The 15,009-nt window shown below is 49.2% G+C and overlaps 1 protein-coding gene and 1 long non-coding RNA gene across 4 annotated transcripts in view; one reads left to right on the top strand and one right to left on the bottom strand.

The window, feature by feature from the left end:
* LOC121819095 (uncharacterized) overlaps positions 1-15,009 on the bottom strand; it is a 26,855-nt gene continuing 11,846 nt past the window's right edge. Inside the window, exons 1-2 of one of the 2 annotated variants that reach the window (XR_006059278.2) lie at positions 12,054-12,136; positions 1-4,659 (exon numbers count right to left, since the gene is read on the bottom strand). This is a non-coding gene — a long non-coding RNA (uncharacterized LOC121819095). Of the gene's footprint in view, positions 4,660-12,053; positions 12,137-15,009 lie in introns of those variants that run through there. The other variant, XR_009599887.1, reaches the window with a different exon arrangement.
* SOCS2 (suppressor of cytokine signaling 2) overlaps positions 11,368-15,009 on the top strand; it is a 49,150-nt gene continuing 45,508 nt past the window's right edge. Inside the window, exons 1-2 of one of the 2 annotated variants that reach the window (XM_027967202.3) lie at positions 11,368-11,593; positions 13,034-13,394. In XM_027967202.3, coding sequence (XP_027823003.1) covers positions 13,256-13,394 — 139 coding nt within the window. In that variant the 5' untranslated portion in view covers positions 11,368-11,593; positions 13,034-13,255. Of the gene's footprint in view, positions 11,594-11,687; positions 12,255-13,033; positions 13,395-15,009 lie in introns of those variants that run through there. The other variant, XM_042246604.2, reaches the window with a different exon arrangement.

The following is a 15,009-nucleotide window of genomic DNA, read 5'->3' on the forward strand; positions in this document are numbered from 1 at the left end:
TCTGTTGTGAGTGGTATTTTTAAAAATTTTTATTAGGGTATAGTTGATTTACAATGTTGCAATAATTTCTACTGTATAGCAAAGTGTATGAATTATACATATACATGTATCCACTCTTTTTAAGATTCTTTTCCCATATAGATTATTGCAGTGAGTGGTATTTTTAGCATTTTCAACATCCAATAGTTCATTGCTTATAAGTAGAAAAAGGATTTATTTTTTATATTGATCTTGTATCCTGATGGGCTTCCCTCCTGGCTCAGCTGGTAAAGAATCTGCCTACAATGTGGGAGACCTGGGTTCGATCCCTCAGTTGGGAAGATCCCCTGGAGAAGGGCAAGGCAACCCACTCCAGTATTCTGGCCTGGAGAATTCTATAGACTGTATAGTTCATTGGGTTGCAAAGAGTCAGACACGGCTGAGAGACTTTGATTTCACTGTATCCTGATGCATAGCTAAACTCACATATTTTTGGTAATAACTATTTGTATTTTTGATATCTTAAATTTTCTATGCATATGATTATGCTATTTGCAATTAAAGACATTTTTACTTTTTAAAAAACAATCTGTATGCTTTTATCTACTTTCTTATTTTATTGCATTAGCTAGGACCTCCAATTTAACTGTGGAAAGAAGTTATAAAGAGTGGGCATTCTTGCTTCAATCCCAGACTGAACTGCAAAGCATTCACTCTTCTACTGTTAAGAATGATGTTACCTAAGTTCATTCGTATCATTTCTTTTTAGATTCCACACACAAGGGATGTCAAACAATATTTCTGCATCTCTGCCTGACTTCCTTCACTCAGTATGACACTCTCTGGGTCCATCTATGTGGCTGCAAATGGCATTACTTCGTTCTTTTTAATGGCTGAGTTATGTGCAAAACAGAAGCCGACTCAGACTTTGAGAGTGAGTTTATGGTTGCTAGGCGTGGGGGAGTGGGGAGACGGGGGAAAGTATGGGGGAAGGGATAGTTAGGGAGTCTGGGATGGACTTGCACACACTGCTATGTTTAAAACGGATAAGCAACAAGACCCACTGTATAGTGCATGGACCCTTGCTCAGCGTTATGTGGCAGCGTGGATGGGAGGGGAGACTGGGGGAGAATTGATACGTGTAGATGTATGGCTGAGTCCCTCCACTGTTCACCTGAAACTATCACAACCTTGTTAATTGGCTATATCCCAATACAAAATAAAAAGCTAAAGAAAAATAACAATGTTACCTTTTTTTTGGACATAAGGTTTGTCAGATTGAGAACTATTTCCTTCTATTTCAAGTTTGCCAAAACTTTTGTAATGAATGTTGAATTTTATAAATGCTTTTAAAACATGTATTGAGATATTACATAATTTTAGTATTTTAGTCTGTTGAAAAAGTGACTTTTACTGGCTGATTTTGAATAGTGAACCTACTTTGCTTTTCTGGAATGTACACAATGAGTCATGGTATATTATCCTTGTTATAGATTTCTGGATTCAATTTGCTAGTATTTTGTTACTATGTTCACGAGAGGTATTGGTCTATAGCTTCCTGTCTTATCTATGTTTGGCATCATGATAATGCTGGCCTCTTATTAATAAAATGAGTTGTGAAATGTTACCACTTCTATTTTTTGGGAAAAGTTTATGTAGAACAGGTGTCATTTCTTCATGAAGTGGTAAAACTCACCAGTAAAGTCTCATGAATCTGGAGTCTACTTCTTTGAAAGGGCTATAAAGGTTATCCATATCTTTTTGAGTGGACTTTGGTAGCTGGTGTCTTATTCTTTTATGGCGGTCTTTGTGTGAGATGTTGGCATATTATAATTGCCTTCTGATTTCCCAGTTGCTATCAGTGATATTTGTTTATGCATACCATCTTTATTTTTTGAGCCCTTTTTATTATGTCATCATTATTTTTCCCATTTAATGACTGCAATCAATAAATTACAATAAAGTTAATCTGATTGACAATGAATACGTGGCAGGGGAAAATTGGTGGTTATGACAGAGTAGAAGGCATTGTAGACTTTGGCTAAAAATATTTATGCCACGAAGACAAGGCCTGATGACTTTGTCAGACAAATTTGTCTATTTTGAGTATCGGCTTTAAACAATCAGAAAAGAAAAGGGAAGTTGCAATAAAAATCTCCTTTGAGCCTGCATTGGAAAAGCCAAAGGGAAAAGCAGCAGGGCTTACCAGCATGATGTTCACAGAATTATTTCTTAAAAAAATTGTTTTTGTTATTTTTTAAGAAACAAGACCTTACTATTTATTTTGGAGTTGTTGACACATACTGAAATATAATAATTTCTTGATTGGGAATATTTTAAAACAAAACAGAAAGAACCCAACTTTACCCCTCAATTTTTTATTCCTAGCCTATGTTTAAATATTGTAAATAACCTTTGAAAATGTAACAGCCACATTTGTTGGAATAGCACTTTTGGTGATTTGAATGGCCTATTTTAAAAGCAACTTACCCTACAAGTTACTTTTCCACTGAAAATGTTTTGTTTGTTCATGCTAAACACTATACTGTTTTCCTAAGGACAAGGTTATTACAAGTACAGAATAACCTACTTAATCTACTTTGATTTAATTTACTTACAGGCAAAGTAGATATTTCTTTTCCTACCACCATCAATGGATTATTATAAGTAAAGTCAGGCATATGCTTCAAATATATGGTGAACAGAGATTAAAGTTATCACATAAAGGCAAATGGATGATATTTTATTGCTTTCTTTTATGGCTGGACATGATCATTATAGTTTAATGAGCTAGGGAACAGAAAAGTCCTGCTATGTGTAATTAGCTGGCCTCTCCACATGGCTTGCATATGGAGGTTGTCCCTGTGGCTTGAGGAGGTGGGTGGTTACTGTTTGCACAGTTCAGAGCTTGCTTTTTGTAGCTCTGCCACATGCCTTTGGTTAAAGTTAGTATCACCCATGATTGCCAATCTCCAGGTTGGTTCACTGGGTACTGCTACTTCTCAGAATTCTATGACTAAGCCAGGAGTGGTGTTTGTTATTTACCAATAGGTATTTCTTCTGCCTGTTCTGCTTACCACATCATCATACCAGGCCTTGACCTTTGGGAACTCCTCTGGAAAATCAAACATACCTAGAAGCTGCCCAGGCTTAGGTCTAATAACACCACCAGTTACTCTTCGGAAGGTCTTGGAGCAGAGCTTGGAAGGTGATTTGAATGAGAAGGAAACATAACAGCTCATTAAGTGGCTGAGTCTCTTACATGCTAGCTACTTGGTATGACAGACGTAAAGTCGAGCTCATGGAAATCAAGGAGAAAATCCAGGAGAGCCCAAGCTCTTCTTGGTAGTGGATTTGAGTCTGAAGGCTAAGTCAAAGACTAAGCTGAGAAGCACATGTATGCAAGAGAAGATGCCAAAGCTAAAAAGAGATTCAAGCCAGAAAGAAGATAGTGAAAACGCTTCAGTTTCCCTACCTGGGACGCGTGTTTGATTGATTCTTTCAGTAACTTTATCCTGGGCGTCTGCTATGGTTCGCTGTTGCTTGGTCTCTCAGTTGGGTCTGACTTTTTGTGACTCCGTGGACTAGCCCGCCAGGCTCCTCTGTCCATGGGATTTCCCAGGCAAGAATACTGGATTGAGTTGCCATTTCCTTCTCCAGGGGATCTTCCAGACCCAGGGTGGAACCCAGGTCTCCTGAGCATCTTCTGCATTGCAGGCAGATTCTTTTACCACTGAGTCACTGGGGCAGCCTTTCTACTATGAACTAGGAGCTATTTTAGGCATTGAAGATACAGCAGTGAATAAAACACAGTCCCTTTTATATTTCCTGGGAGAGAGACATTAAGCAAAGGTCAAATGAAGAACACTGATAACATCAGGTAGTGGTAGATGCTGGGATGGAAAATAAAGCAGGAGAAAGAAATAATCACTGATAAGAAAAGGCAGGTCTCGGTGAGCGAAGACCTGGACAAAGTGAGGGAAATATGCCATAAGAATATTAGCGATGGAGCATTTCAGGGAGAATAAGTGCAAATATCCTGAGGCAGGTTTGGTGAGTTTGGGAAATGAAATGGCCAGAAAGAGCAATGTGAGGAAGGAGAAAGGGTTTGAAGAAAATGACTCTGCACTAGTTAAGCCAGCGTCTTCATTATTGAATACCCTCTGCCTGTATAGACCAGTTTCAGTAAGGAGCACCCTGAACCATGCTGACAGCAGGATTGATCTCTCAGAAGTGCTTTAATGGATGCTAGCCACACCCTAGGACAAGGGGTCTCACCCAAGCTCATTTCACCCCTGGAGATTCACAGTCAGGTTTTAGGTTGTCAATAACCACTCCCACCCACCCAGCTGTGTCTCCCTCCAGAACATTTTTTTTTCTTTTCGGCTGTTCTGGGTCTTCACTGTTTTGTGTGGGCTTCCCCTGGTTGTGGTGCACGGGCTTCTCAAGGCAGTGGCTTCTCCTGTTGTGGAGCAGAGGCTCGAGGTGAGCGGGCTTCGGTAGTTGCAGCAGGCAGGCTCAGTGGTTGCGGCTCGAGCGCTTAGTTGCCTATGGAATCTTCCCAGACCAGGGATTGAACCCATGGCCCCTGCATTGGCAGGCAGATTCTTATCCCCTGCACCACCAGGGAAGTCCCAGAACATTTTTCTGCAGATAAAAATGGAACCTGTATGCAAATTCCTGCAGGACCAGATAGGAATACAGGAGAATGAAACAGGTCAGTGGGAGACCCCAGCCACATTTTGCCTACTTCCAGAGGAATAGGCTCCACCCCGACAGAGAAATAAGCTCTCTTCTATCTGTCTTGAAATTTTCAGTCTTTGGGTGGTATTTTTTTTATTTCTCCATTTAGGTCCAAAAGAAAAAAAAAAACTTCTCCACCATAAGAAAACCAACAATGCAAGAGTGATGACAAATAGCAAGTTCTCCTCAGTGTTGGGAATCCACAGAGGATGATGATGACTGTGGAGAACGGGAGGACACATGCCTTCCAAAGGCAGCAACCACTGCTCTGCTTCAGCCCATTGCTGCCTTGAGGGAATGGGACTCAGTGTGGGACAAATCTTAGAGAATGCAAAACTTTGGATCTCTTTGGGGATGAAATCTCCAAATTTTTAATTTGGTTCACATTGTTCTTTTCTTTCTTTCTTTCTTTCTTTTTTTTTTTTTTTTAGAACCCTGGTAGACCACATGGTGTGTGCTTGTGCTAAGTCACCTCTGTCGTGTCTGACTCTTTGCAACCCTGTGGATTGCAGCCCACCAGGCTCCTCTGTCCATGGGATTCTCTAGGACAGAATACTGCAGGGGGTAGTTGTGCCCCCCTCTAGGGGATCTTCCCAACCCAGGGATCGAAGCTGCACTCTATGTCTCCTGCAGGGTTCTTCCCCACTGGCGCCACCTGGGAAGCCCGTAACACTCAGGGTTGGGGAGGTCAAATATGGCCCACAGGCAGGTGGTTTGTTGAACTCTGATCAGGATTTCTGAGAGATCTGTGACTTAACATTGACAACTACTCTCCTAGAACATGATTCCCTTCCACTTCTGTGGACAGAAGGACCGAGGTCACAGCCATGCACCATGTCCCTGGGTTCCAGAAGTCTAGGGGAGGGCCATCTGCCTGGCTTTTCCCTCCCCCACATCCCTGACCCAGAGCACAGAAGCCAGCAGGATCTCCCCCTCTTCCTCTGTTCCCCAGGTAGTGTCTTCCACTGTAGGGATGGAGCAAGTGGGACCCTGTCACAGGGAATGGGTACTGCGAAGCACCAGATGAGCAGCAGAGGCTCATTACCATGAAAGGTAGCTTTCTTCTTCATCTTTTCAATTCTCCACTCTACTCCCTCCGACACATCCCTCCATATTCGACCCATTATACCCCATGAGAGTTTCTTTGATTACAAGCTACAGAAACCCACATCAAACCAAACCTGTTCACTCCTGTATCTGAGAAGCCCAAGGGCAGGGATAAATAAACCTGTTCACTCCTGTATCTGAGAAGCCCAAGGGCAGGGATAAATAAACCTGTTCACTCCTGTATCTGAGAAGCCCAAGGGCAGTGCTGCTTCAGGCTTGTCAGATTCAGGTGCTCAGGAGTCTCTTCTATTCACTCAAAACTGAGCTCTGCTTTCTTCTCTATTGTTTTTGTTCTTTGACAAGCTCTCCAAGTGGGGGGAAGGTGACTTACATGGTCCTTACTGCCGATCATCTCAGAAGTGGAGGTACTTACCTCAAATCCTAAAAATTAATCTGCTGTGATAGTGGACAAACCCATGTCCAAAGGCATGGGGCACTCCTATTGGCTAGCCTGGGTCACATGCTTTCCAAAAGAGTGGGTTCCAGAATCACAAGGAGTGTTGAGGGTGTGGGTGTGTGGGTGTGGGCGTGTGTGTGTGTGTGGTGGTGGTGGTGGTGGTGGTGGCAGTGGTGGTGGTGAGATGGCAAACTCTAAAAGGAAGGAATGGTGCCACTTAAAAGGGTACCTTCTAACCACAGGCACTTCAGACACAACAGCTAACAGCCATGCCCTCAGTCCCCAAGCAAAACCCAAAAAGCTTTCTCTGCAACTCAGCAAGCTCAGTGCCGATTGCTCGAGTCAGTTTTAGTATCAGAGCATCTGCATTAAAAAACCAAGAAGACCCCAGTTTGAGTTTGGTTCATGGAGGAGATTTTCAAGCTTTGGCAGTTCCTCCATGCAAGCAACAGGAGACACTCTTCAGCGTTGTGAAAATCACTCTTCCTTCCCTTCTTAGTAGAATGACAGTTCACAACTTTAGCCATGCACCTGCCCCCTAAACAGAGCATGTACTCCTGAAAACCTGGGAACAAACTGAATCACTATTTTACCATGTACATTTAAAGCTAAAGGTGAACTCCAGGGAATCAACTCACAGGAAGTTCTCAGGCAGTGATCAGAGAGTGACTGTTGGGTTTCATACACACAAAATAAGATAACCTTACCTATAGGGAGAAAAATTCAAACTCATTGAGAGTGAAAGGATGAGAGTTAAAATAATAGCTGATCTTTATTATTTGCTAAATGCCAAAGCACTTTTCATAGATTATGTCATTTAATTTTCACAATAGCCCTATACGTTTCATTATTATCTCCATAAAAGGCTAAATAATTTGCCAAAAATAACACAGGCAGTCAGCAGTGGCAGAGCAAGGACTCATGCCTGGGCAGTTTAAAGTCAGTCACTTTGCTGGAACTTCATTCATTCTACAATTACATGGAATGCCTACTATGTGCTGGAAACTATTCAAGGAGATGAGATAAAAAGCTGTAAACAGTGCAAAACAGATACATGTCCTCATGAAGCTTACGTTCTTGTGGGTGAGAAAGACAGGAAATCAGGCCAATGAATAAGACATGAACTAGGTTAGATAGTGATCAATGCAAGGGACAAAAGTAGAGCAGGAGGAAAGAGAGGTGGGAGGAGAGGTGGATTCTGAATAGGGTGATCAGTTAAGTCTCACTATGAAGGTGGCATTTAACAAAGATCTGAGGAAGTGAGGGAGCAAAGCATGCAGGTAATCTGGAGGAAGAGAGTGGTGGGAGCAGGAAACAGCAAAGATGAAGAGCCTGAGGAAGGAACACAGGTAGCACGTTCTACCCATAGTAAGGCGTTCGCTGTGACTTGAGCGTTGTGATCGAGGAACAGAGCAGGAGGGGATGAGAGCAGAGAGGGGCCAGATCTTCCAGGGTCTTGTGAGTAGCTGTTAGGGCTTTGCCTTTTACTCTGGTGCAGTGCAGTCATTTGGGGTAGAGCAAAGCGGGGAAGTGAGATGACTGAGTTTAATCAGGGCCTCTCTCACTGATTGGAAAGCCTTTTGTGGGAGGCTGCAGCAGTAAGCCAGGTAGAAATGAAGGTGCTCATCCCAGCCGCTTTCAGTCATGTCTGACTCTTTGCGACCCCATGGACTGTAGCCCACCAGGCTCCTCTGTCCATGGGATTCTCCAGGCAAGAATAGTGGCGTGGGTTGCCGTTTCCTTCTCCAGGGGATCTGCCCCACCCTGGGTGGAACCCGCGTCTCTTGACTCCTGCATTGGCAAGTGGGTTCTTTGCCAATAGTGCCACCTGGGAAGCCCAGAAATGAAGGTGGCCTAGACTAATGAGTTGACTTATTAGAAAAAGCCCTGATGCTGGGAAAGACTGAAGGCAGGAGAAGGGGAAAATAGAGGATGAGATGGCTGGATGGCATCAGCAACTCAAAGGACCTGAGTTTGAGGAAACTCCGGGAAATGGTGAAGGACAAGGAAGCCTGGCCTGCTGCAGTCCATGGGGTTGCAAAGGATTGGACACGACTGAACGACTGAACAAACACAGACTAATGCATGGGGGAGATGTGGCCAGTGTTTCCCTTCTGGGTTTATTGTGAAATCAAAGGACTAGTTGACACATGAGATGAGGGGTGTGTGAGGAGGATGGCTCTGGGGCTGCTGGCCTGAGCAGCTGAAGACTGAAATTGATGTTTTCAGAGATGGGGAAGAGTGCAGGAGGGATGGCTTTGTTTTTGTTTTATTTTTGAGGGGGTGGGGAGGGAAAGGGTTATTCAGGCCGCAGTTTGGGACCTATTAAACCAGAGATTCCACTTAGACATCTAAAGGGTAGTGATGGGTGGCAGACCTGGGGTTCAGGAGGGCAGTCCCTTAGCTCTGCAAACTATACTCTACCCCCTGAAAGTAAGCGATGACACTCTCAAGCAGTTTTGGGAAAATGATGGCTGTATCAGAAACCCTGGAACAGTATTGCTGCTGCTGCTGCTAAGTCGCTTCAGTTGTGTCCGACTCTGTGTGACCCTAGAGACAGCAGCCCATCAGGCTCTGCCATCCCTGGGATTCTCCAGGCAAGAACACTGGAGTGGGTTGCCATTTCCTTCTCCAGTGCATGAAAGTGGAAAGTGAAAGTGAAGTCGCTCAGTCGTGTCCGACTCCTAGCGACCCTGTGGACTGCAGCCTACCAGGCTCCTCTGTCCACGGGATTTGCCAGGCAAGAGTACTGGAGTATTAAGAAAAGTCAAATCTAAAGATTCACCCACATCCTGTCACCCTCCAAACAGCTGCTTTTGTTTGGTCACATTCTGTTTTTGCCCACAGGCACACTTAACTTTATAATGTCAAAAGCATAGCATGGATACAATTACACATTCTACTTTTTTTTCACTTAACACAATCTCATAAATATTTTCCTAATATGCGGTTCCTAGGGCCAACAAAATGCTGGACATTGCTGAGACCTTTCAGAGACAGAAGTTAAAAACTCTACTTTAGTACAAAGCTTGGTGCTGCTACAGTTGGCACTGTGTTTACTGTAATCTTTGTGGACAATGACTCTGTAGAGGTGATTCTTGAGCTGGGCCCTGAATGATTACAGTCTGCCACGCACCCAGTCTGGGGAGGGGCATTTCAGGAAGCAGGGAGGGCATGTGCAAAGGTCCTTAGGAGGCTACAGGAAAACACAGTTAAAAAGAGCTGTTGGCAGATTCATTTCATCTGACAATTAAATGGAAATTATTTTATCTTTGCAAAATTAAAAAAAAAAACTTTTTACACTACAGAAAAGTGGGTACACTTTTCCTCTGTGATTCTCTACCAAGGAAGGAGAAGTTAAATGGAATTATTTAGAGCACAATGAACCCTAGTAGATGTAGTGGTTCATTAAGAGTTTCTGGGCCTCAGACCAGACACAAACTCCACTTGGAATCTTATTTGTTCATTCATCCCAATCCCTCGCGCAGAACTGGAATCCAGTCCCTCAATTTTATAGAAAAGGTCTAGGGTCCAAGAAGGGCAAGAGACATACAAACTTATCCATCTCTATTATAGAGGGTTCTAACTAGGGTTCAGTTAGCTCAGTCCTCCACAGTAGACTCTAAGAAACAAAACATGATTCGTCCACGCGACTGCATCGTTGACAAAACCCTCTTTTAGCTGGGAAATGCACTCCTCCCCTTCCTCTCCGGCTAATTTATCAATCATTTGCATAATTATTTACTCAAAAGCAGGAAAATTATTGAGAAAAACCTTTTGTCCACGAGTCCCCAAGGCAGGGAACTGGCTTCTGTTTCCTCGCGGAGCCAGCAGGGGGGGGCACCAGGCAAGGTTTGCGAGTCGAGCCTTTCCCGCCCCCCTCCCCCCCCACCCCGCTCCGCCGCTTCCTCGCCCAACTTCCCCATAGCCGCCGCTTCAACTAAAAGTGGCCATTGACCTTTCAAGCTTTTGTATAGTGATGCAATAGAAGAGTATTTCAAAGAAAAATGGTTATCGAAATGTTGGATCCGGTTTTCCCATGAGTGTTGATGATTTTTTAAAAAGTAGGTCACATTTAAAGTAGGTCACATCTCGGGAGGAGACATGCAGGGAAGGAGATGAGTTTTAACTGAGGCCAGGTGGCCTCCAACCAGGTGGGAGGAGGTGAGGGTCCCTGGGCAGGGAAGAAGAGCTGGGGATCTTTCCGCATTCCCGGTCCCCCAGGCTCCGGTTCTGCGGGAAATCCCAGAGTTGAGCTCTCTCAGGCTGCGGACACGGAGGCGGGCGGGCCACGCGGACCACAGAGCGCGAGGATCTGAGTGTCCCCTCCACGACCGGCGCTGGTGAGCCGGGAGGGCCGCCGGGTGGCCGGAAGGAGACGGCGGAGCGGAGGGAAGGAGGGAGGAGCAGGGCCGGGCCGGTGCGGGAGATCGCGAGCAAGCCCGCCAGAGGGAGGGGACTGAGCGCGACCAGCGCAGCTTAACCAGGCGCCGCTCTCCGCCCGCTGGCAACCTTCTAGGACCCGGGCCCCGGGGACCGCCATCGGCCCACTCCCTTCGGCTCCTGGGCGTGGACCTGGAAGTGGGGGGTGGTCGAAGAGGGGGCTCCCTCACACCACGAATGTGTCTTAGAGCGGGAGGGGCCATTTCCGAGGACCTCTAGTCTCTCCAACACCCCCTCTTCCTGATGTGCGGCCTGGAAGGTCGCCTAGAGAAGGCGCGGAAGGGGTGGGCAACACAACCCTCGGGGGCAGGCCTAGGGGCGAGCATGTCTGTTCATCGCTCGACCCCGGCGCACTGCCTGCACGGCTTGGAGACAGGCTGCCGCCGCGGGAACTGGCTCGGTGGTGGCCCGGGGCTTCTCTTGCGCGTCTCGGAGCACACCCAGGCATTGGGGGTCAGAGGAGGGCGAATTCCCAGGCATCCACCCCGACCGGGTCGGAACCGGAGAGCTCGGAGCCCGTCTCCCCCGAAGCCTGCGCAACTGCGCCGGAGTCTCTTTAAAGCAGTAGCGGGGGCCGCGGTCACGTGAGGTGGATTCCTGGAAAGTTCCTGGAAAGCGGCCTCCGCAGCCGCTGGGCGGGGCGCGCGGGGAGCGCGGACGGGGAGAGAGGCGGGGAGTGAGGGAGGCGCGTACGTCTGGGAAATCGCGCGCACACACCGCTCCCGGGACTGACGTTTAACTCTAGTCTCGCCGCCGCCGCCGCGGCTCGCGGGCCCTGGGCTTGCCCTGAAGCATGAGCCTCCTCGCCCGCCGCCACTGGCGCTGCGCGGGCCACGGACGGCGCGCGCCGGGGCCCCGGGTGCACGGCGTCAGGATCGCCTTTGCCTGCCACTGGGGCGCCGAAGGAGCTCGGGCCGGCAGCAGGTATCAGTCCGGGGAGCCCGAAGGCTCCGCCCCCACGAGGGCTGGGGAGGGCACTGGGGCGCGGCCGCCAGCGCCAGGCAGCCTGGGCTTCCGCAGTTTGGAGCCGCCGGGCTTGAGAGTCGGAATTGTGGCTCTGCCTGGAGGCTGGGAGCTACTGCCTGCTTTCTCCGGTTCTCTCCCGGCGTCTGGAAGTCTCCAGAGTTTTTTTTTTTTTTTTTTTTCCTTCCCCCCTGTAAACTGCCATCCAGATTAATAATCCTTCTAATAACCTGATCTCCCGCTCCTCCCCACCCGCCTGCCTCCCTCCCTGACTCTTTCCTCCCTCCCTATCCCCTTCTCATCTCCTTGGCTGCAGCCGGAGGGAACCCAGCAGCTGCCCCGGGTCGGGGGGCGGGGGCTGTCGGAGCCCGGAGGAGGTGTCTGAGCCTGGCGAGTCGAGGCAGTGGTCCCCAGGACTCACCTTTACTCTGCGCAGAGAACTCCGGACGCCTCCGCCGCTGAGCGCAGGGCTAGTCACCGCCTTGGGCATCTCGTTCCCAAATTAAAAAGTCAACCGGGAAAACGGGCAGACACCCCTCCTCCCGGGCCCCTCCCGGCTCCCCCGCCCAGGGCGGGCTGGAGTCTGCCTGGTGTGGAGGCGGCCACGGCGGTCGAGGCCGAGGTAAGGGCTCGGCGTTGGTTGTCTAGCATGCCCCACAGAGCTCTCAGCCGCGTGCTCGGCCTGGGCTCGGGTCACGGGTCGGAGCCCCCGCGAGGTCTGCGCGCTCGGGCAGATTCCTCGACAGCGCCCGCGGCGGCGGCAGCAGCAGCAGCAGCAGCAGCAGGAGCCGCCCGACCTCGGGAGCGGCAGCCTCGGCGGCCCCCCAACCCGTGCCCCCAGCGTGGGCAGGGGAGCGAGGGAGCCTCTTCTGCGGGGTGGCCGCAGCTCCCGCACCTCCGAGTCCCGGACTGCCGGCTCTGCCGGGGGAGACCCGCGGCGCTCTAGGGCCGGTAACTAGGTTTGTGCCGGGGGCTTCCTCCGGGGCTCCTCGGGCTGTGCAGTGTGAGAAAGGAGTGCCAATTTGGGGACCTCGCCTGTTTCCTTTTCAAATTTCTGCTTGCCCATTAACCACCGTAGCCGCAGGTGACTCTTCGCTCTTCTTCGTCTGCTAGTCTGCGATTTCAGAGAGCGGCCCTCGGCGGGAAATTGCCCGGTTCCTCACCCTCATCCTGTCGGCTCCCCCCGCCCGCCAACGCCCCTTGTGCTTTGGATCCCTGCTGTCTCTCTCTGTCCTTTCTCTGGAACGGGCCAGGGCAGTAACTGGATGCTCGGGGTTAAATGGTGCAGGAGCCCAGACGCGGAGGAGTCCCAGGGATTTTCCACATCCCTGCCTCTCCACCCTCACCCCGGCCGCAGGGGTCCAGTTCCGACTGACCCAACCCTCCACTTTCTCTTTGCAGGCCAACTGTGCGTGAACGCGCCTGCGGGGGATTTGGCCATCGGTGCACCGGAACCCGGGGAGGAAGAGCCTGCAGCGCCCCATCCCCGCCCCCTCCACCACCATTTCGGGGACCCCTCAGGGAGTGGTTTTGGGGTTCCCACTGACTTCTAAGAAGGACGTGTGCCCTTCTCCGACCCCAGCTCGGGCGGCCACCTGTCTTTGCCGCGGTGACCTTTCTCCCATGACCCTGCGGTGCCTCGAGTCCTCCGGGAATGGCGCGGAAGGGGCGCAGAGCCAGTGGGGGACCGCGGGGTCGGCGGAGGAGCCGTCCCCAGAGGCGGCGCGTCTGGCGAAGGCCCTGAGGGAACTCAGTCACACAGGTAGGGAGCGGACCCGTCCCGACGCGTGCGAGAAGGGGGCGCCTCCCCCGAGACGGGGATGGGGCTGGGCTGGCGAGGCTGGGATCCCCGCCGCGGGGCAGGCGGCTCGCGGAGAGGATGCCGCACGGCTCTGGATCCTTGGGAATGCGAAAGGAAAGTGGTTCCTGAGGGACTCCAAGGCCCAGAGGAGGGCAGAGCTCGAGGAGGGTTCCTTGGAAATCGACTCTTAGGGCGCTGGCGCTTTAGCTATTTTCCGCGGCTGCTTGGGGGTCGGCACTCGGGCTCGGAACCTAGCCGGAGATAGTGACAGCGCCTTTCCTGTCCGCGGGTTGCGAGGGCAGCGAGTGGGCCCTGGGCTGCCAGCAGCTTCAGCTGCATCCGGCTCCTGGGCCCGGCAGCCGCTGCAGCCTGGAATCTTGGCAGCCAAGTTCAGGGACCGACAGATTGCCGGGCAGGCGACTGCCGCAAAGCCGGGAGGAGGGCGGACTGCGAAGCCCCAGGCGAGCCTAGGGCTGGTTTCTAGGGGCAGCCTTGCGCTTTGCGCGGCTCTCTGTTGTCTTTCGGCATCTGAAAGAAGATAAGATGGGAGCGGGGGCGGGGGGTGTGGGGGAGGGAGGTTCTGGCAAACCTGCAAGCTTTCAAAATCGGGACCCTCAAAGGTTACGTTTGGGGCAGAATTGAAGTTTTGGTAGAGGTAGGGGGGAGGGAATAGTTCTTCACTCGTGGTTCCGGTCTTTCCTTGCGGGCCAAGGGCTTTCCCTGCGCGCGAGGAACCGGCAGATTGCAGATCCCCGAGCAGTTTTTTTGAGGTAGGGGATGGGGAGCATTGTTCAAACGTTTAATATGCAAGATGTCGCTAAGTCGCTTTTGAAAACGGAATGGAAGATGGAACCGGCAGGTCGAATCGAGAATGCCAGGGAGACCAACGGTTGTGATTGGATTTGAATTAGGGCGAAGTCCAAGAAAGTTTATGGAAGACTGTAAACTTGAAGTACTAATTATCCATTGGGCTTTCTCTCCATTTCTCAATGGCTGATAAGGTAGTTGCAGTCAAAACAGCAGACAGAAGCTACTGTACTAGAACTGCTCTTCTAAAATAGCGGTGCTTTCCAGGGCTTTGAAAAGAGATATAGATTTGGAAAGGGTGGAGGGGGACACCAACCAGCCAAAAAGTTGTTGCTTTTTATTTTGTTGGAATTAACTGAAGTTGGGTTTTCCATTTTTTTTTTTTTTAGGGCATGGATTTTCTAACTTCTGACTTATTTAATTTACATTAAATCTTTCATTTCACTTGAAAAGCATCATGCCTGCTCAGCCAGTGTGTCATATTACAACCATTCTTTTGTGTGTTAGAAAATCTTAAGAGAGTTCAAAGATCAGCTACAGAAAGTTACTTTTTAAAAAAGAAAGCTGGCTTGCAGTTTGTTCAGAAAATTAAACGGACCCACATTTTCAGTAAATTTCTACAGAATGTATTTATGGTAGCCTATGGTAAACTTTCACACACTTCTTTTTATAGCTAGAACATTGTTGCCAAGTACTTGCCCTATTTTAAAAATTCTCTATAATAACTATTTAACCCTCTTTTCTTTTTCTTTTTGAACAAAAACCCCAG

The sequence above is a fragment of the Ovis aries genome, chromosome 3 (assembly GCF_016772045.2).
Source record: "Ovis aries strain OAR_USU_Benz2616 breed Rambouillet chromosome 3, ARS-UI_Ramb_v3.0, whole genome shotgun sequence".
Lineage (NCBI taxonomy): Eukaryota > Metazoa > Chordata > Mammalia > Artiodactyla > Bovidae > Ovis > Ovis aries.